The sequence below is a fragment of the Lytechinus pictus genome, chromosome 4, assembly GCF_037042905.1.
Source record: "Lytechinus pictus isolate F3 Inbred chromosome 4, Lp3.0, whole genome shotgun sequence".
Taxonomy (NCBI): Eukaryota; Metazoa; Echinodermata; class Echinoidea; order Temnopleuroida; family Toxopneustidae; genus Lytechinus; species Lytechinus pictus.
Genome location: NC_087248.1, coordinates 27,703,468 through 27,726,480, shown reverse-complemented (window position 1 = coordinate 27,726,480; position 23,013 = coordinate 27,703,468). Strand labels below are relative to the sequence as shown.

Here is a 23,013-nt window from a genome sequence, read left to right as displayed (position 1 = left end):
ATATAGTTAGTGATCACCTTACAAATTTAATCATCCCTGCTCACTACTTTCATTTCATATGACCCGATATTTTGGCAAATTAATAGTTTTGAGAAAATTAAATCTTTCTGAGACGGGACAAAGAGGGTTTTTTTTGCTTAATAACATTCTAAGTGGAATGCAATTTTCATTTTAAAATGTCAATGAGGATATGTTAGCAAGGATCATACTATGTTGAGAATCCTAACTAAACCCCGATGAAAATGTTATTAAGATCCTAATTATTCATTTACAATGAAAATTTTAAATGCACCGCATTACTTTTCCATGAATTCGAAATCAATATCCGGACAAAATGTTCGATATAAAATGATTTATAGATTATTAGTATTCATGAATTGTCTTACGAGGTTTTTTTCTCTTTGTTTTTAGTTCATCTCTTTCTTCTTCTTTTTTTGTTTCATAAAATGCAAGAAATTAATTTCTCGAATGCAGTTTGGTTTCTACTATCATAATAATCATAGCTGCTATGTCGGGTCGCTTTAGCAAGGTGTATTAACAATAGGCGATAGGTATGCATACTCTGATGATACTATACACGCATCTGCTTAACTATTCTAAAGAGACAATAACGTAAAATGATTGAAGAAAACACTCCAAAATATAGAATCATTTCAAGGGTGACATAGCATTTTATTATGTCAGTTCAAATCCTCTTTTTAAATACATAATGTCAAATAAAATCAACGGCTAAAATTCATGTAGACATTGAAATTGTATATTAATCATAATAGAAATAGCCGTTTATTTCTTTATAGTAATGACACGGTAACAAAATAAAAAGTTAATGTTTGATTGCATTTCAGACTCGACATAAAAATCTCCTTCCATAAATAAGCAAGTATATAAAAAAAAGAAAACACATGATCTACAAAACATGTATGGACTTATTCATATTAAAAATCGGGATAGAATATCAACTGGGTTAAAAACGTTTTCTGTTTTTAACTTATTAAATTTAAAAGATTTACTACTATGAAATCCAAATCCAAATTATAGTTATAATATACTATATTCAATATGAATTAAAAAAATGTAAATCATATTTGTCAAATAATAAATGTTAATTATACTCTTGTAGATTGGGTTTCATATTAAAGACATCCTTGTTGTTAAGATTCTTACTATTTGCTTACCATGCTTACATAACAATCTGGATTTGTATTGCAATAGTGTAAAATCGGAGTGAAACTATTAAAACGTGATGATATTAGATGAATAGATTTTAGCTATACAACGTTTGAAAATCATATTTAAAACGGAAACGCTCAGTTCCTGCGGCTCCGATGACTTCGCATCACCTTAAAATCTAGATAACAAGTCAGTTTCATGAATGCTTTTAAAAAGAAAATGATCATTCCTGGAATGAGAATAACGACACTTATCAACGAGAATGTAGATTGCATGGACTTTCAAAAGATTATGACTTCCTTCAACCTGATGAATAAGTAATACAATAAATAATGCAAGAATAAAAGAGTGAATATATTACTATAATACTGATAAGTTAGAAAATAAAATATCCTACGGCATCCGTTATCGGTAATTTTCTTTTGCACCGAACCTTTCCCTACTCTCTTCCCGAACGAGCACACTATACACATATACAGCAACAGAAGAACTCCATGTCATATTTCATACCCTGTATTCGTCCAATTTTTGGAGGGAATATAGAAAAGATTTCCACAGCATATAAATAAAATTAAGTGGACTATGATACATAAATGTACAATACGTGGAAAAAAGGAGAAAACACACGCCCTGCACTGAATAGAGGGCAGATGCACATACGATGCATTCTAGTCGTTTCCTTCAGTATCGAAACATTATCACAAATATCAGTGTTCGTTCTTAGGGCTTGAAGCCATGCATACTTTCTACATGTGAATATGACCAACAATCAATGCAAAAAAATAAATTCCACCTGCTTATATAGTTTAAAAAAGTGAAGAATCACTGGCCAACATTTTTACTGCTTTGGCCCAACAATAGCTCCAAGAGTGCTAATTGTTTTTGGCCGCACACGCCAGCGCTCATACCACACTTGCCTTTTGTGTTTCACCCCGGCCTTCTTTTTTTCTTCTTCCTCTGCTCGCTCCCTCCCCCCTCTCTCTCTTTATTTTTGCCATTTTTCCACTTTTTTTCCGAAGTGATCATGTGTGTTAGTCAAACAGTTAGTTCCCTAACAAAAGATCCTACGTCGAGCACATTTGCTTTTTGTCGCCATTTGAATACCGCGCACAATACACGCCACACACATTATAACTGCCTGTCAAATAAAAACGTTAATTTCTGTTTGTTCGAACTCGCCAGATTTTTGCGCTTACTCCTGTATGCCTGTTGTGTGAAAGGAAATCAGATTTTTTTGCGATTTGACGAGGGGGAGAGCAGATTGCATGAATATGGGGTGCAAAAGGCAAGAAGTGGGGGTTTTCGGGGGATATATTTGTCAAACTTTGGCACTTATACTGGCTATGCTGATCCGTGAAATTCTTGCGATTAGTACGTGGCAAGTTAACTCAGTGTAGATTTAACATTTATAATATTTTCTGATTACATAAAATTAAAGACGCCAGATCCTTTTAAAAAGTAACAGAGTGCTCTGGGAAATTAAAAGTTTCATGCACCCCAGGAAATATATTTCTTTCTTTTGTAAGGACATGACGAAGTCATGCATGAATGAAGAATGAGTTGTTTAGTAACAAATAATACAAATTTCTTTCTACAATCAAGTTTCAGCTTTGCACATATTCATGAAAAAAAAATGAGCACACATTCACATAAATAACTTTGATGGTTCCCAGAAACGATGTCTGAGGGTATGACATAAAAACGGAAACATTTTGATAACAAAATTCGTCAAGTTTCTCAGTGTCTTTCTGGTTTTTACTCTCACGGGTGTATTCCTGAGTTCAAATCGTTCGTACAAGGTTGTTGTTTTTTATAAACAACATCTTCATTAGTTTCACTTGAGAGCAAAGCATTCCATCGGTGCGTAAGTGTCTGGTTATTGGAGTTTATTTTACTATTTACATAGAATAAAATGGAATGCTTTAAATGAAAATAGTAAGCAATCCTCACCTTATAGGCGATGCTCACGGCAGTTCGGTAGGATGATGAGGTGGTGATGTCGCATCGAGAAAGAGCGCAGATAGAACGTTAACAGGTGGGCGATGCCGGGTTACTATCGGTGCCGTCCAGCGTGCCTCTCGCTCGTTCAACTCTCTTCCTCGCACATCAATCAGGGATTCGTCGGCGGGATGGGGGAAACGACGGGTTAACTGTCACTGCACAGGTTGGGCTTGATGTTGACTGTGAGGCGTCAACGCTGAGCTGATCGGGGAGTGGACGGCTGGCGGGGACACGGAGGCGGGAGGGCCGTGGATGGGCGACGATCCGGGGCCGATGTGGTGCGCGTGCGATGACAAACTCGTGATCACGGGGTGGTGGTGGTGATGGAGTCCCGATGCCGTCGAGTGCGGGAGGACGTGGTCTCCCGTCGCTGCTTGACCGGCTGGTGGTGAATCGGCGCTTTGCATACCTCCAGGTCCGATTCCGTTCAGAGGCGGTGTCATCCTTTTCTCCTTCTGCCTTCGATTGCAAAACCAAACTCTCACCACCTCTTTCTCGAGTTGGAGTCCATCAGCGAGAGAAGATATTTCTTGTGCCGACGGCTTTGGCTGTTTTAGAAATGCATTTTCGAGTGCTCCTTTGATAGTAACTTCGATACTCGTACGCTTCTTTCGCTTTCTCCCTTGAGCAGCGATCTTATCAAGGCTAGTCGGCGAGCCTGAAGTTGAATCTGCTTCTTCTAACCACTTTGCAAGAAGCGGCTTCAGTTTACACATGTTTTTGAAGCTGAGTTGTAGGGCTTCGAACCGACAGATTGTCGTTTGGCTAAAAACATTACCATACAAGGTACCCAAGGCGAGTCCAACATCGGCTTGCGTGTAGCCAAGCTTAATGCGACGTTGTTTGAATGTCTTGGCAAACTGCTCGAGATCATCCGACGATGGTGCGTCGTCTTCGATCACCGTTTCGGAACCATTGTGACTTGCTAACTGACCACCGCCTGGTCCAAGAACACCCCGCATTGGTCCATTTTGTCCAAACTGTTGAGCACAACTCATCATACCGTTCATTGCACCGTACGTATACATAGGATGAGCACTGGTCGGCGTGTGTCCTAATGGTCCACCACCGCTCGACGTCGTCATCGGCATGGTCATCGACATCGGCATTGCCATGTGAGCGTTCCCCGTGTTCCATGTCGCCGCTGACTGCACATGTGAATGGCTGGATCGATGTAATTCATTTATTTCGTCTCGAGTTTGTCCCAAGTTCGGTTTGATATCTTGACCATGGCCAAGGAGATGGGCTGGCACCCCTGCCCAGTGACTCGTCGGGTCGCCGTGCGGCGGAGCGCTCAATCCCGTCACCCACTGCGCCCCGTGATGGGCGAGCGGTAACCCGTTGCCGCCCTGTGGCTGCAGGAACTCGTTGCCCAATTTCTGATACATCACGTTGACCTGTCCCGACTGCATGCTGTTGTCGGAGAGACTAGTGATGTTGTGATGTATGTGGTCTGTCGATGAACTGAGGATCGAACTGCTAGATGACGAGGTGATATCGGCTGGGGATAAACTCACTGAATAGGGAGTCGATATAACGGTATCCATCTTTCTCCCTCGCCCTAGCTGATCTGAATTGCAAAACAACCAGGGTCGCATGTATACTTAAACCTCCCCTTGCTGCTTTCTAATGCCTTTTTTTTTGCATCATAACCCGCATTTGTTAGCGAGCGCACACACAGCACGCATTTGCTTGCCAGTATATGCATCCGACGTGCATGCATTCCGCGAAACTACGCGTGTGCGAAACAGAGTTGGGGTGTGGTTTCGCAGGAGCTTCGCGGCGCCATTGGCTGTATGCTAACGTATTACTGCAACGTCACAATAACAGGGCGTGATTACTGGCCCGGCTAGTTTTCTTTCTTATTTTCTTTTGTGCACGTTCACCCCTTTTTTCGTCATCTTTCCTCAATCATTGAGAGTTAAGTTGTGGAAAGCAATAATTATGATTGCCTTCTTATTCCCTGTCACACCATGAAGATCATTTCGATCAATCAAACATTCCACAGATAAAATATGAAAAGAAACCCAGGAAAAATTAAAATAAAAGAAATCGATTATCACCGTTTCTATGGTAGAAATGTGTCAAATTTGCAAAATGATAATCGAATCCGGATGAAATTACAAAATTGTCTACTGTCGTAGAATGAAAGTGAAAAAAGTGCATTTTAAGAAAAGAAAACTGCGTAGGCAGGTATGATCCAACTCCTTTTAGAAATATAAAAGAAATATTAGTTTTAAAAAAAACTACAGAAGAGAAGAAGAAGTTCGCTTTTATCAAGGTATAGTCATGTCATTAAGAAGATCAGATGATAGTGATGATGAAGACGAGGATGATGGTGACGATGCTGATGCTTTTGCTGCTGATGATGGTAATGATGAGGAGGGTAATGATGGTGATGACGACGATGCCGATGCTGCAGCTGATGAGGAGAATAACGATGATGGTGATGATGATGACGATGAAGATGACGATGATGAGGAGGAGGAGGAGGATGATAATGATAACGATGATGGTGATTACGATGATGATGATTACGATGATGATGATTACGATGATGATGATAATGATGATGATGATGGTCGCAATAATGGTAGTGATGGGATGAAGAAAGTGATGATGATTCTGATGAAGCTGATGATAATGTGGAATATGACTCTTTCGGTGGTGATGGTGATGATGATGATGATGATGACAATGAGGATGATGGTGATGATGATGATGATGATGATGATGACAATGATGATGATGGTGATGATGATGATGATGACAATGATGATGATGGTTATGGTGATGATGATGGTGATGATGATGATGGTGATGGTGGTGATGATGATGATGATGATGATGATGATGGTGATGATGATAATGATAATGATGATGGTGATGACGATGATGATGATGACGATGACCGTGATGACGATGACGGTGATGATGATTGTGATAATGACGACGATTATGATGATATTGATCGCTGTTGTGGAAAATGAGACAATTTCGTCTCCTCCAGTAGTTCTTTATTTTTATGTTTATACGACACATCAATGTCATCCCATTGACATTGACAAATTAATGTAATTTAAATTCTGCACAACCTCTTGCAATAAATGCTTTTTAGATATAACGGCGCCGTGCGTATGCAAAACATAAATTAAATATTAATAATCTACTTGATTGTGATTACTATAAATACAAGTTTGACGTAGACATACCACGAGTAAGGATTTGTGGTTTTGCAGGTGGATTATATATTTTCATTCCAGATCATATACTTGTATTGTTTACACAATTTGACTTTATGATCATAAAATAACGGAGTTCTAAGCTCGTTCTAGCTGTCACGGTTTGTCGTTTATCGTTTTTATTATATTGCATTGAAATAAAAAATAAGATAAGAATTACTCTCGGCGATATACGAGCCTAGGGTATATATCCGATGCGATTATTAATTATCTAGTTTACACGGTTACCGGTAACAATTCAGCTACCTTTGTTAAACATAAATTAAGAAGATTACACATGGTATTTCTTTCCATTTTCCACTAAAACGTGTTCTTCGCCGATACGGTTTGTGTCACATTGCACTCTTTACTTTTGGTCGTTGAGGGCAATATTTCAGAAAGGGAAGCAGCGACAGACTTTCTGTATAAATGAAAAACACATGAACAATTTTATACAATCTAGAAATATCGCTTTTAAGTTAACCTGGTATCTTGAAATTCAAGATTATGATATTTACTCTGTATTTGCTTATTGCAATACCAAAAAAATGAGATCCCAAGAAAATCACATTAACTTTAAAAATGTTCCGGTGTAACTAAATACATTTTTTTTTTAGAAATGGCCTTACAAAATGCAGTCGGCCTAATTTATCAACGCTATTGTATGACAGTCGATTCCTCTAAGAAATATCTAGGGGAAAAAATAACAAGCTTTATTCATGATAGGTCTGATCCCATAATTATAATCGCAGCTTCACAGCCGAAATGACAAATTTTTCACAGAACGGAAAAAAGGTACATATGGAATGAATAAATAAGCAAAATTACACAATTACATAATTATTACAAATAAATTTCAAATATTATGGTGTAATAATAATAATGATAAAAATAATCATAATAGTAATAACAATGATAATCATAATAGTAATAATGATGATTGCAATTAAAATTATAATAATAATAAGAAGAAGAATACAATGAGTCGAACAATTTCGTAATAATAAAGTTACGGTGGAATAATCAGATAGAAATAAATTCCATTTACATATGTATACCGAAGTCTTCTTTAGTTCTTGTTATCAACATTTTACAATTTTCTTGATTGAGCTACACACACTTTTACTTGATGAGAAACTGCTGATTTTTATATCTAAATTTTGTCTTTTAACTAACCTTATACAAATACATGCGGACAATCCTCGAAATAGTCCCCCCCCCCCCAAGAATGTGGTGCTGATTGGTGTATCATTCAAGTCATTTTCAGCTGGTGTTAAATTTTCGTATTAGTCAATACTTATAATTGTTGTTACTACAACACTTTTTGGATGTCGTTACTTCCTTACTTTGTGTTAAGAATAACACTCGAATTTTAACATCCCAGGTGCCGTTTCATAAAGCTGTTCGTAAGTTAAGAATGACTTTAGGAACGACTGGTGATATCCTTGTTTGTGGTAAATGTTATTCACCATTTAATGGTGATTATTTAGCGCGTAAGAGGGGATCACCAGTCGTTCTTTAAGAAAACCAAAACACAAGAAGAGAAGCAATCTTATCTGAAAGAGTAATATGAAAGAAAAAGTTTAAAACAAGTTTCATCATCGCTTACGATGGCGGTCTCCTGCATTCATTTAAATAATCTTGTTTTGAAAAATATATAACACATCTTGTTGATATTTATTTATCTACAATATTTATACTATGCGACTATCATTATTTTGTTATATGTATTACCTTTGTATATTGTATATATTTATTTTGTAATTCTGATACTGATGTGAATGCAGAAATAAATTTTAAAAAATCAAATAAAAATTAAATAATAATCGGTTGAGAAATAAGCAAGTTATGTACGTTTAAAAACACTTGTGCTTTCTGTGGGGATCCTCAAATTGGCCACCATGCTTCAGAATCGCAGATTTTGTGGACAACTTCCTTTTTGTACACAAATTTGCAAACCCCCCCCCCCCCCCCTTATCTGTCAAATTGCATCTCCCCTCATTCTGAGAATACATATGTCATAGGAAAATATAATTTCCACGACATATGTCAAGGTCTGGAGGAGATAATGTGAAATATTTAAAATAAAGGGAAAATCTGAAAATGTGTGTACAGAACAAATAGAGAGATGTACACAAAATCAGTCATTTTGAAGCATGTTTGCCAATTTGAGGATCCCCATATACAACAAGACTTTTCAAACTTTGTATTTTGGTTTCCTTTAAAATTAAAGTCACTCTTAACTTATACGAACAGCTTTATGAAACACCCATCCACGTGCGTTCCTCTGTGTCAGTCGAACAATCTAGTTATTGTAGTGTGCAAGTAAGAAACCAAGTGGCTGGCGATCCCAAGTCCTTTCCGAGGAACGTAGTTGATCCTCCAATGTAGCCTGCTTCGTCTTCACGGGTGTCCATAAGTATCCATGGTTAGCCTGATGGGAGGGGCGGGGTTACTGACACAAATATTGTTCCCAGTGAGTGAGTTAAGTGGCTCCTCGAATATCTAAAAAAAACTGGTCCTTATACATGCATTAAGACTGAGATTTTAAGTACATGCTAGCTTTAACAACAGTTCCCAGTTCAGTGGATTCTGTTTTAGTTTAGACTATTAGAGTGCAGGGTGAAATCCATAAGACTGACTATTAAATACATGTTAGCTTTAATTTACAACAAGACTAGGCGCCCCGTGAGGACTATACCAATAATGCCAGCGCGAAGCGCAAGCTGGAATCTTTTACATGCTGACCTGTAAACGGGTCATTTTAAGGACTCTTGCCGATTGTTTAAGTTTTTCGTTGAACCTTCTCTTAAATTTTATATAAATAATGTTAATGTTTGATAACATTTTGTAAACAACATTGTGTAAATTCTGCACAGTATTTGAAATCAGTTCACCCAATATATGGAATATGTCTATTCCGTTTTACTTACAACTGGCTTAATATCTATGCATATTTTTAGTGTAAATATGAACTTTTAATGTGGAATTATAGTCTGATTAATAAAAGGTATTCTTTCAAATATCATAATATCAAATAATCTGCTACCATTAAACGTTGCATATTTAATCATTCGTCGTCAGCATTTACATCAATTGAATACCATCCCCCTTCCTTCTCTCTCTCTCTCTCTCTCATTTCTCTAAAGAAAACAGTGTCAAATATTTGATCAAATCCACTCTAGAGACTGGTGTACTTTACACTTGGAAAATGGCATCCCCTTTTGAGCATGTTAAGCTACATGTCTGAGTCCGATCTTCCCCCACGGATACTCACTCGACAACACTCATTTACCGACGGGATCATCACGTAAAATCTACAACGCTGAGAGAGATCCTTGGGTAAATAGAAGACCTGTATACCCAAAGCGATCATTTCGGAAATGAGTTATGATTTTTATTTTCTCTCCACGTCATTGTTGTGGTGTAATAATTTGTTAAATCGGGTCAAAATGTTCATATTTGGTTCAGTGATTTGATGATGATAATGATGAGAAGGACGAAGATAAGGAGACGGATGATGGTGATGATGACGATGATGATGATGATTGATGATGATGGGGGGATGATGATATTGATGATAATGATGATGATGTTGCTGCTGCTGCTGCTGCTGCTGCTGATGATGATGATGATGATGATACAACAGTTCTTGTGTAGCGCAATATACTTTTTCAAAAAAATGAAGGAAAGTTGCTAGAATGTGAGGATGATGTTATCATCAGTTCAATAAATATGTTTTCAATGGAGACTTATATTGCCCAATCGTATCAACTTGCCTTATATTGTGTGGGATACTATTCCAGACTTATGGCGCTGCGTGGGTTAACCCCCATTTCACAGTAACACTAAATGTAAGAGATGATGATTACGACGACGACTACGATGAGCAGGATGACGAGGGTGATAAGAATTGTTGTCATGACGATAGAAAATCAATTTCGGGATTCAAAATATGGTGACGTTAGAAAGAGATAATCTCGACAGCGAAGCACAGAGGGTCAGAATGAGCTCACAATGCGCCAACAATTGTACATAATTTATTCAATTCTTTTAATTTTTCCAAAACGTCGTAATCTTCTGTAGTAAGCAGGGCGAACAATCAACGGGACATCATTTCCAAAGCATGTGATATCACGGTCGAAGTCATTTTATATTCCATTTCTTAAATTACCGGCATTTCTAAATTGAACAATAGTTGTGTGCCTTGTAGTTTTGTAGTCTGTGGAACTTTTTTAATGCTTCTCACAATCATGCGTAAGAGAATTGTTAATGTACAAAAAAAGTAAATAGTATCATAAGCATCCTATTCAAGCAGTAAAGTGTTTTAAATATGAGTCGTCGAATTGAAAATAAAATCTTACTTGATCACTGTTCGCGTTAGCTCCTTTACAATTAAACATACGTAAGGATTTTTCTCGTATTGTTTGGTCGTACCAGCCCCTAACCCCCCCCCCCCCATTCTCCCCCTCTCCTCTCCCCCTTCTCTTTCTAGGTTTGTTCTCTCTCTTCCCTCTACCCCCCCCCCCCCCTCTGTCTCTCTCTCTCTGCATTCCCCTCTTTTCTTCTAATTCCTCTTGATATGTCGCCTCCATGGGTTTGAAACACAATTCACACGCGATCCACAACGGACCTGTTGATTCTGCTAAATGACTTCAGCCGACTTTCACCCTGGTGCGATAATTCGCCCATCGTATTCTTGGACAGGCCCTCTATTTGTCTGGCGAAGCGGTGATTTTTGGGGCTGACCTTTTCAAAAGAACGCCGCAGTTTGTGGAAGAAATGTCGCAAGATTTGCTCTCAATTGACAACACAAGGTCGCGATGCTGTCAATACCCTTTCTTCAACACCATCATCCCTCCTCTTAAACTTTACCTCCACCCAGCCCCCATGTAATTCCATTTCACTTAATCCATACCCCCCCCCCCTGCCCATGTATGAAACAACTTAGAACTGTCAATACTTTTTCCCGCCAATATTCCACTTCACCCCTACCACCATATGCAACAAACAATTAAGGATTTTCAATTATTCCTCCCTTTCTTATTCCACTTGTTCCCTGCCCCCCCCCCCCCCTTCTCCCGAAGACAGAAGACAGTTCCGTCTAATACAAGTTTCAAGTTTCAAAATTTATTGATCAAAATCCACACATATTGCACATGCACTTTTAAAATATCACTGGTAAAATCTAATCCTAATATAGGCCCGTTGGGACCAATAATTGTTTGTACTTCCAAACTCGACTTGTCGCCCTTCTCTTGATTTAAACTTTTGTCGTACTCTTAATTTTTACTACATTGCTTGTTTGTATCTTATATTCGCTTTGTTGCTACTATATTAATATTCATTCATTAATATTAACATTCAATTTATTTTACTGGTTATATTTTGTCCTTCAGGACCATGATGTAAAACAGCCATCGTGCTGATACATGTTTTTATCCTGAATAAATATTTTGAAATAGATAAATACCCACTCTGGGTCGGACATGACCCGGTATAAGATAGAGGGCCCAATCCCTTTTTTTTATTAATGGTCGGATCCATGAAAAAAATAACATGATACGCTGACTTGCCTGAATTGAGGTAACACCCCCCCCCCCCCCATCTCTCCCCCTGCTCCAAGTGCATATAATAATAATAATAATGGTGGCTACCTATATAGCGCACAGGTCCACCTTTCGGTGCTCATGGCGCTTCAAGGAAAATAAACACAAAGCACAACAACAATAGAAAACAAACAAATAATAGAATTTGAATTCTCCTGAATAAACACAATATTAAACTGCTAATGGGAGATTAAATAAGTTTTCAACTGGGACTTGAATGCTTCTGTTGATGAAATTTGGCGTAATTGGAGAGAGTGAGAGTATACCTTTCTACTCTATGCATTCAAGAGTTATACTTTACGAAAATAAATCCAGCAAGTGGTCATCTATCATGTTTGACCGGTATTTCATTTCCGCTCAATGATCGATGAATTTTGTTTAAATATCATTACAGAGATTAGTCTCTTTAAACAATTTATGATAACAAATGATTTTTCAGTCATTGTATCATTCGCTTCACCAAACTAAAAATGTAATAGATTTCCAAACGTATAGTATTTCCTGTATGCGGTAAGTTGTGTGTACTATAGCTACATAAACAGTATTCGAATTGATGTACCAAACCAGGCAAAATGTTTGTTTGGTAATCTTTATTCATTAAATTTTTGTTGTTATTTGATTTTTCCACTTTTCGCTAATGGGGGGGGGGGGTCAAACATGATAGATGACCACTTGCTGGATTTATTTTGGTAAAGTATAACTCTTGAATGCATAGAGTAGAAAGGTATACTCTCTCTCCGTAATTGGTTGTGGTGGTGGTGGTGATTTTTTTACCCGATTGCTAAGAAAGCAATCGGGCTAAGCATTTAGAAAGTTCAGTGCTTGTAAGCAAGCAACCAGAGGAGCGACGGCTTAAGGTCATCTCCGAGGGACCTGATAAATGCCTAACCAAAGGGCACTATATAACTCACCAAGTGGGAATCGAACCAGGGTCACTAGAATCCGACCCCCCCCCCTCCCGCTCTAACGACTTATCTATATCGCGCCATTCTAACTACAATTATTCACTTATTAGATATGTGAGTGCCTTCTTTGACCATCCTTATATGTTCTGTGGTATTTTAAGTATAAACCTTCTTTATAAACTACAAGATATTTTCTAATGATTGATTGGCCTATAAAACAGTCACTTTTAATACCGTATAGCATTTATCATATAAGATATACCACATTTACCTTTCTCTCAATCTTCATTAAACTGGAATTCTTCGTAATAACGATATCCGTTCAGCTTTCGCGCCTTTTTACAATAATGTATCGCAATTTTATAACGAAAGTAAAAAAAACATAAAATATTGAACTTCAAGATATATCCATCTTGTTCCATTTCTTATCAGATGTCATCACTCTCTCTCGAAGCTTTCTCCTTGGCGTGAAACCACGCATGCCGTCAATTAAAAAGAAAACTCCCCCAGAAGTGCTCTTGAAGATGGCCTGAACAGGATAACCCCTTTTAAGTTGCAGAAGTAAAGCACCCGGAATCATAGTTTATATTCCTCACTTCCAATCTCCCTTGGCACATTTACGGCTGCGTGCCATCAATAAAAAAAAACACTTTTCGGACCAAGAGGTCGAGGGGAAAAACTAGACGGCCGAAGAAGCTAATGACGAGCTTGGAGAGAGGAAATCATCCACTTGGAAAAGTGGAGATTGAAAAAAAATGAAGCAAGAAAAAAGGGGGAGAAAGGAAGGAAAAGGTGATACGGAATCTTGCATTTAAAAGCTTGAAGGACTTGATTTTAAGTAGTACCACGCGCGATGACAAAACATGAAAAGATTCGCGCCATTGTTTGAAAAGTCGCATCACCAATTCTTTGAAATGCGCCTTTTCTTTCAGTCTGATATTAAATATCACCCTTTCAAGATGCACTCTTTATTTTTTATTTTTTTTATCCTTTCTCTAAAGAAACCTTGGGTGTTAACGATTCTTCTTTTTTCCTTTTTGTATTTATTTATTTATTTATTTGTTTATTTATTCATGTATTTATTTATTTGTTTACTTAATTTATTCACTTACTAAAAATTAGGACAGGGTTCCGAACAAACAAACGTGTGGGGGATGGTAGGCCTAATTATTGAGGGAAATGACGAGGAAATCGAGTTGAACTCGGCGGAACTCTCAAACTGCCGAATCATTCATTGAAATAAGCCTTTTTTTATGAATTGCAGTAAAGACATGTGAATTTTCAATATTAAAATGATTTATGACAAGTGTTTGTCCTTGCTCGTGTGCGTATTCCCGTTCTAATTGTAAATGATGACTGAAATTATTTCCCGCGCTTTCAATAGCTGGTACGAAAGCGCGCCAAAGTTGTAACATTTACTTGTAGTAACTATCAGTGTAGAGAACTAAACACCAAATTCAAAATGATGCATTGCATAAATACAAATAGTATGTTACATACCGATTTATGCTTAAGTATTTCATATTCCTTGTCCCTATTTGTTTTTTCAAACAATATTCCAAGGTCGGGGTGTTTGTCATATTTGTAGTGAAAATAAGTTTACCTCTTGGCGTTTAAAGACATAACAAGACGAAAGGCGCGCATCAACTACGCTCTCTCAGCGGAACGGTATATATTTTTTTCTCTCTCCCTCTTTCTTTTTTCCTTCTTCATCCGTTTTCCATCATTGCGTTGTGTCAAAAAACAATGCGGAATAAATTTTACAGATTGCTCATAAGTGGCGATGAGGAGTTCTTTGAGAGATACTGAAGTGATATTTCAACAACACTCGTAAGCGATTAGCAGAAGAGCCTACTCGTGTTATGTGTGTGGGTTGGTATATGGGTTGGGTTTCAGCGGTAAATACATATCCATTCTAATTCACCGTTTCTTGGCTTGTAATACAAGCATTGACTCACTTTCAATTGACCCACTAAATCAATAATTAAAAGAAATTAATTCATTTGATTTATAAGAAACATAAATATAAATTCATCAGTATTTGCAAGAACTTTTAAAACTTGAAAAAATAAAAAAATATAGGCATAGTAAATTGATATTTGATCATGATTTTATTGATACGTTCAGGCAGCCATACTTAGTTTCATGTATCATGATATTATAATTACAAAAGAGAAGCGAATATACAAACTATGTAGAATAATATGTGTACTTATTATTTACAATATATTCAACCAGTACTTAAAATAATTTCCATGAATTATTTTGAATTATATATCTTTATCTTATTTATGCTTTCGAATGAAATATATACCATAAGTTATATTTGTTTTTGTATACGTGTACGTGTGTATTATATGCGAGTAATATTTGAATACAAATCTTTCAAGAAGATTACCCCAAAATATATATACAACTGAGTGATAACGAAGAAATTCCATGGATGTCATACTTATTTGATGAAAAACATCGATACGAAAACTTTTTTTTTCCAAATGCGACTGTAGTTACATTTTCTAGATATACTCGTTCTTATTCGGGGCGGGGGCAGTCAAATATATTGCTGTACACCTGCGTGACCCCAAAAAACGCGTTTAAAGGGATGTTTGTTTTTTCAGTTTTGGACGCGGGCCGCGCGTGCACTCGTTAAGGGTATCAAAAAAACGATTTTCAAGAAAAAGGGTGGTTTTGAAAGACTGGTCAATGGTCAATCTCGGGGCCGAATTATAAATGAACATTCCGGGGTGGTTAAAAAATCCCCATTAGACAAACTTGTCTAGTATCTAGTAACCATGGTAACGATTTAGATTGTAGCCAGGAAATAGATATGTATTAAGAACTTACTATATTGTTCTTCTCATTGCAGACAAATGAATAAAAAAGAACACTTTTTTTTTATTATTCGCGTTCACACACTTTCATTTTGTAAGTAGTGCACGCTTTCAACTCAATTCATTTCAAATAAACATTGATTTTCTTCCATTCTTCATTAAATTTCTTCTTTTTTTCTTAATATGAATTATACAAAATCTTTTGTCATAAAAAACGCTTGAATTCATAGCTTTAAATTTTTTTCTTTATATTTATATTTATTGTAATCTAACTCTATCAGAAAAAAAGTTTTATGTTTTGTATTCCATTAATTTGATTTAATAATAAATGAAATTAATAAACAAATTAGTGTAAAAACGTTGTAAATAGTTAATTTTGAGTGCAATTTCAAATAATCGTTCATATTTAGAGTGGATCCCTCCATTTCCTCAACTTTTATTTAAATATTTAAGATGAATACAAGAAGTTATAAGCAAAATGCTTTATCATAAATACTCTACAGTTATTATTATCATGATTATCTAGTTCATTGTATATATATCATTATTAATATGATTATCATATTGTTTAGTGTCTATTGTAAATATATATTTATCTATTATATATATATTATGTCATATTGTCATACTGTATATATTTGTATATTCATTTACTGTATATCTTTGTAATGATTTATTTTTTTCAAGTTCAAGTTCAAGTTTATTTATTCAAAACCAAAAACATCACATCATAATCAAAATAGATATACATACAACGTAAATGAGTACATGAACATACATCAATTAGATTATAGCATAGACGAATTGGTTTTAGGACCCCTTTAAAAGCAAAGCTTGTGAGTAGGGCCCTGGAATACTTATGATTATTAACATAAAACATAGGATATACTAATCTACAAGATACAAAAGGAGAGAAAAAAAAAGATATATAATAAGGTTAAGATGCTAAAAATAGAATGGAAAACTATTACAAACACACATATATACACACACACAACCGCATTCACCATTATATGCATATACTAAACATAAATTCTGAGTAGGTCATCAACTTATATGCAAATACATCAACTTATTATTGACTTGAGTTGAAATTAAAATAAACCAAACTGAGCTGAACTGAACTGAGTTACTGAGGTGAATATACTCTCAAGGAATATTTCGAAGCAAGGAGGTATACAATAATCTAACATCAATACCGTACAAGCGATGTACATCATCGTGTCCTCTGATCTTCGACTGGGGGACTACAACAAAAATGCTTTGTTTTCGTCAGACAAAGAAGGATGAATACTTTCGTACGTTACTGCAGAACAAGAGTCGGGTCCCAATGAAATCAAAATCGGATTAGTTAATCGATATTAGGAGAGGGGGCACGCGAGCACTCATGTTATCCCATTGAGCTCCCCAGGCGGGTCGATAGGCTTAAACGCTGTTCGTTTGATGATTACGTAATCTGTAATACGGTCACAAAATGAGGACAGACGGAGTCGCGTGTCAGAAAACAAAGGAAGGGAAATTAATTTTGACCATGAGACCGATGTAATCACGGAGAACTATATAGATGAAAGAAATAAGCAATTATTTTTCGTTCATCGCTCTATTATACCAGGGTGTCTCAAACACAGGGGTGGCAAAGGAGTAATTTGCCTGGAGTTTGTAAACGTAAAGAAAGGGTTTTGGATTTATCCTGAGAAAAGGGACAATGAACTATTGGAGAAAAAGTAACGTAACAAAACGAAATAATACGACACGTACAACGCACCGAGTGGAAGGATGCCAGCAAATTCATTTTCTCAACATCATTCTTCTGTAACAGAATACTGTTCTATCTCGTATTTATTGAAATTGTAATCAATTGTCATTTTGAGAAGAAGATGAAGATAAAGAGGAAGAATAAGAAAGAGGAGAAGGAGAAGAAGAAGAAGAAGAAGAAAAAGAAGAAGAAGAAGAAGAAGAAGAAGAAGAAGAAGAAGAAGAAGTAGAAAAAGAAGAAACATGAGAAAGAGAAGGAAAAGAAGACGAGAAAGGAGTGGAGAAGAGAAATAAAAGATGGGTAATAAAGAAAAGAAAGAAAGAAAGAAAAAAGAAAGAAAGAAAGAAGTTAAGAAAGAACTGAAGAAAAAGAAAATATGAAGAGTTTAGTTGCAAAAGGGGTTAGGTCAATTTTTACCATTCCGAGAAAAACCATGTTTTTTATTCTCACTTACTGCATTACTCTTATAAGAAACTAAATTGTCATGATATACTACCCTATCATGTGAACATAAAATTGGGTATAAAAGAAATCTACCTGTCTTCAATTTTTTCTATATATCCTTTTAAAAATTATCATTGTGGACCTAACCCCTTTTGTAACTAAACTGAAATGAATCCAATCTATTTTGACTAAAAAAGTCATTTTTCTTTGCCACTTTTATTCACGTTTTCATGTGAATTTCAAATTTTGTTGTTTTCCTCAGAATGATTTAAAAAAAATATAGAGGTTTTGAGACAGTAAACAATAAACAATTATGAAAAATGGACCTAACCCCTTTTGACAAATGAGCTCTTCAGAATAGTTTGTTTGCAAAAGGGGTTAGGTCCACTCTCCCATATTGCAATATTCTTATGCGAAACTAAATGTTCATGATACCCTACCATGAGAACATAAAATTGGGTATAAAAGAAATCTTCATATTTTTTTAAATATTCTTTTCCAAAAAAATTTGCGTGGACCTAACCCCTTTTGCAACAAACTGAAATGGACCCAACCCCTTTTGAAAAAAAAGTGATTTTTCTTTGCCATTTTAGATCACTTTTTAATGGGAATTTCAACTTTTCTTTGGTATCATCTTATAGACCTACTAAGAATCTATACATTGAGACAAAAAAAAATCAAATTTGATGAAAAATGGACCTAACCCCTTATGCAAGTGAGCTCTTCATATATAGGTGCATAATCTATAGGAGAAAAATAGTGAGACAAATGAGAAAAAACGAAGAAGTAGAAGAATAAAACAAAACAGAAGAAAAAAAAAATAGAGACTGTAATCAAGTGTCTATCATTTTGTAATTGACGTTGATGGCAGGCTTTAATTTGTAACTGAAGACATTTTTTTCTGAATTTGAGTCCGGTAAAAAATGTGAGTCCAGATAAATCATGGTTATAAACAACAAAACAAATTTAATTATTTGCTTTTGAGTTTAAAAGAGAAGATGTGTTTTTGACGGTGGTAATGTAAGTGGATTTTAGTAGTTCTCAGTTAGCGTCAGTTGTGTTCTCAGAGACTACACTGGCATAGCGCCAGGCGTGGTGGATTTGCATGATAAGGGCATCTGTGACGGAATGTGTTTTTTTTTGTAAAATAATGTAAAGGGATCGAGGAGCACTGATTCAATATTGATTCGCATTTTAGTTGATAGACGAATGATATTAACACAATGAAAACAAAATAGAAAAAAAGGGGTTTTGTCGCAAAAAAATGCAAAATTGATTGTTCCACACCAAGGAAACAAGCTAAGAAATAATAGCAATAAAGATAATATTCATCGTATTAATGATACTATTGTTTCATATTTTTTTCCGAAATGGATTAATGATGTTTTAAAATAGGGCATGCGATTCCTTTGTAATAATCACTATACCAGTCGGACAGCAAGATGGCAGGTGCCCCTTGACCTTTTTTTTTGGTGGGGGTTGTTTTTTGGTTTTGTTTTACGGTTTTGTATTTTAAATCTCAACTGCAGGGGGGGTTGCGAATTCATTTTTTTTTAAATAATAATCATATAGCAATCTCGGATCGTAATCAATGATTAGCACCAGGAGGCGCGATAGCTCAGTCGGTAGAGCGGGGGACTCGTATTCCGGTGACCCGGGTTCGATTCCCACTTGGTGCGCTAGTGCCCTTTGGTAAGGCATTAATCCTCAGTACCAGGTCCTTCGGAGGGGACCTTAAGCCGTCGGTCCTCTGGTTGCTTGCTTACAAGCATTCATGCTTTCTTAGCAATCAGGTAAAAAAATCACCACCAATCAATCAATCAATCACCACAAGACAAACACTAGTGACGTAATGAGCCAAAAGAAAAGGTCCCGAGTGATCGAAGCGAGTGAGGAAAATATGACCTTTTTAGAATACAAATCTATTTTTTTTCTGATAGATTTTGACATGATATTACACCCCAGAAATAGTATGATATCTCAGCATTTTTTTCTATCTTTGTTTTTCTTTTAATTCTTCCCTTTGAATGTTTTTTTCTTGGTCGACCCACCCCCCCCCCCCCCCCTCATCTATACGCCAGTGACAAGAAAACACATTTTACACAATTTTTGCTGAGACTATAATAAAGGGGCGGTACTTTGTTTCCCATAAATTGGTATGCGTAGCGAGCTTTATTTCTGTGATTATTGACCATTACAAATCCACTCTTTTGCTATTTACCCAGCAAATCACAAGGCGCGAAAAGGGGAGTACCTTTGGCACTCTGGCAGACGATGCGCACAAAATATCGTGATCGCTCGATACACCCAATCGATTAACATAATGACCTCGTGGTCGGGCCCGAGCACGAGCACCGGAATTCAGCAGTGTTGTGCTCGACAAGGTCGGCATTACTTGACCAGACGGTGGAGGGGCGGCGATGGATCAAATTCGCGCGCTTTTATTTGCGAATAGTGCGAGGCTGTGTTTGCTATCTGCTTGCGGGATGTGAGGATTTTAAATGAAACAGTGACCGGTTTACGCGCTCTTTATTCGCAGAGTAATAATGCGTCAAATCTCAAATCTCTGCTGTTAGAGTTTAGTTTATGACAAGGAATTTGTTATCAAGTCGAGATTTCAAAAGATCAGAACAAATCACGGTCTGACGTCAAAAAGGTCCCAAATAAAAGGAAATGTAGATGTTAGAAGGAGTTTAATGTGCTGATAGCGCAAACAAGCAGGGAGATGGGCTGTTTCATCCAATCTTACTTTGAACATGATAATGAAGTGCCTGGGAGCTTATACATATATTTAAATATCATACAGAACGTATTGTTTGATTTTGGAGTCCGCTAGAGCCCCCCCCCCCCATCTGTACGCCAGTAATTAGGAATATGGATCGAATTATAACAACGGGACCTACGACTTTACGTCCTCTCTCCACGATGGGTTATTGCCTTAACATTATGAACTCGTCTCGCATCGACATTTTCCTTTCTTGTTTGTGCCAAAAACCTCCTAGATCTTAAGTTCCGAATGTTGTTCACGGCCCCTAGCTTGTGATAAAAACAACAGAGATTTCACGAAGATTTTCCGAAGATTCGGGTAGGCGGACGGGGATAGTGAGTTGTTTGCACTTGCACGAGGTGTTCCATTGATTAGGCCGAGGTCCTAAAAATAAACATGGAGTATTTACTCGCCCGCCGGCCTGCCCTCTGTCTTCCCGGTGCCTTCCCGTCGATTAGCAGGATGACGATCGGGATACGGACATCGAGCGGCGAGCTCTTACGAAAAAAAAGGGGAATGGTCCCGATAAGTGGAAGGGTTGGAGCATCGTACATTCTTAGAGAGAGAGGGGGGGGGGAGAAAGAGAGAGAGAGGGGGAGAGAGAGAAATTCCAAAAGTAATTGGTTAATTTGATAATTATGGCTTGTAATGCAATATTCAATACTGCATTTCAATATCAGCGTTATATTGAGATCCATCTATTTTCAAAATGATGTGGTTTCTTAAAATATGTAGTAGTTTAATATAATCTATTTTTATTAGTATTATTGTAATGACCCCTGATTTTTATTTAAAAACAATATTTCTAGTCTAATCATCAAAATTGTCATAATTATCATCATCATCACTCACATCCTTCTCCTCATCACCATCATCACCATCATCATCATCATCATCATCATCCTCATCTTCATCTTTATCGTCATCATCATCATCGTCGTCATCATCATCATCACCACCACCGTCATCATCATCATCATCAACATCATCATCATCATATACATCATCATCACCATCATCACCATCATGATCATCATCATCATTACCACCACCGTCATCATCATATCATAATTATCATCATCATCATCCACATCATCACTATCATCATCATCATCACTGTCATTGTCATCATCATCTTCATCATCATCACCACCATCATCATCATCTTCATCATCATACACATCATCATCATCATCATCACCGTCGTCGTCACAATCATCGCCATTACCACCATCATCATCACTATCATCATCACCATCATCATCACCACCACCATCAATCATCATTATCATCATCATCTTCATCGTCTCCCCGGTCGTCGTCATAATCATCATCTGAGGCAGCAGCATCAAGAGCAGCATCATCAGCACCATCAATTTCTTCTTCGTTCAGATAAAACCACGTATCTTTACTTATTTTTTTGTCTGTGTGCATATTAATTTTTGTCTGTGTGCATATCAAGTATGCACTTTTCGTCATAATTAGTTAGACCCGTGTAAATGACGTTGCAAGTCGAAATGGGCTATGAAGAGCAGTTCGTCAGATGTCAACCCAAAAATCTAAAGGAAGCCTTTGAGAAGCCGTTGAGTGGACACCTAAGCTTCAGCAGTTTTAGATTGCGCGGGCTATACCCACGAAAATATCTTCATATACTCATTTTTAATCGCCTGACTGTTTGGGTATCATTTTCGGTTTGCATTATCTAAAGGGCATAAATAGGCGATTATTTCATGAAAGAGACTCGTACGTACCCCCCCCCCCCCCCCCCTCATACTGGCCAATATTCTTCTCAAAATAGTCTAAACTACACCGGCTAAACCATATCAATTTGGTTTCAAAACTTGAATTATTCCCTTAGTCTAATTCTCATTTAGTCTAAAGCCCAGATGGTTTGAATTCCATTTCGTCAACTAATGATGGTATTTTGTCAATTTTTTAAATTTGACAAAATATGCATTTATATTGAATACTCCGAACTATGGTAAAAAAAGGTCACTAAGTCAAAAGTCAAACAGGCTGGTCAAAGTGAAATAAAAATCGACCAATATGACCACATGATATAAATTAACGCTGAGTTAAGTCGGGTGACGAGACCTCACATATCAATTTTTTTTAAGATCACTTATTGTTTCTACTAATTTTATTTGATGACGAGACTATCTAGATAATATATCATCACGATCATTTACTAGTAAAGGACAAAATGATACCATAAAATTTATTGGGTCTCTGTAAATAGAAATACACAGAAATAAGATTCGGTTCACACTGGCAAGTGTTACAAACATGACTGAAGAACATGCACAAGA

The 23,013-nt window shown here is 36.7% G+C and overlaps 1 protein-coding gene across 1 annotated transcript; it reads right to left on the bottom strand.

Annotated features, from left to right (window-relative positions):
* Positions 1–643: 643 nt before the first annotated feature.
* LOC129258751 (POU domain, class 3, transcription factor 4-like) lies at positions 644–4,859 on the bottom strand. The gene has a single exon (XM_054896981.2). It carries the CDS (start codon positions 4,767–4,769, stop codon positions 3,324–3,326), a length of 1,446 nt encoding a protein of 481 aa, XP_054752956.1. The 5' UTR covers positions 4,770–4,859; the 3' UTR covers positions 644–3,323.
* Positions 4,860–23,013: the final 18,154 nt, after the last annotated feature.

Coding starts and splice junctions, on each gene's coding strand:
- LOC129258751 (XM_054896981.2), bottom strand. CDS start 4,769: ATGCGACCCTGGTTGTTTTGCAATTCAGATCAGCTAGGGCGAGGGAGA.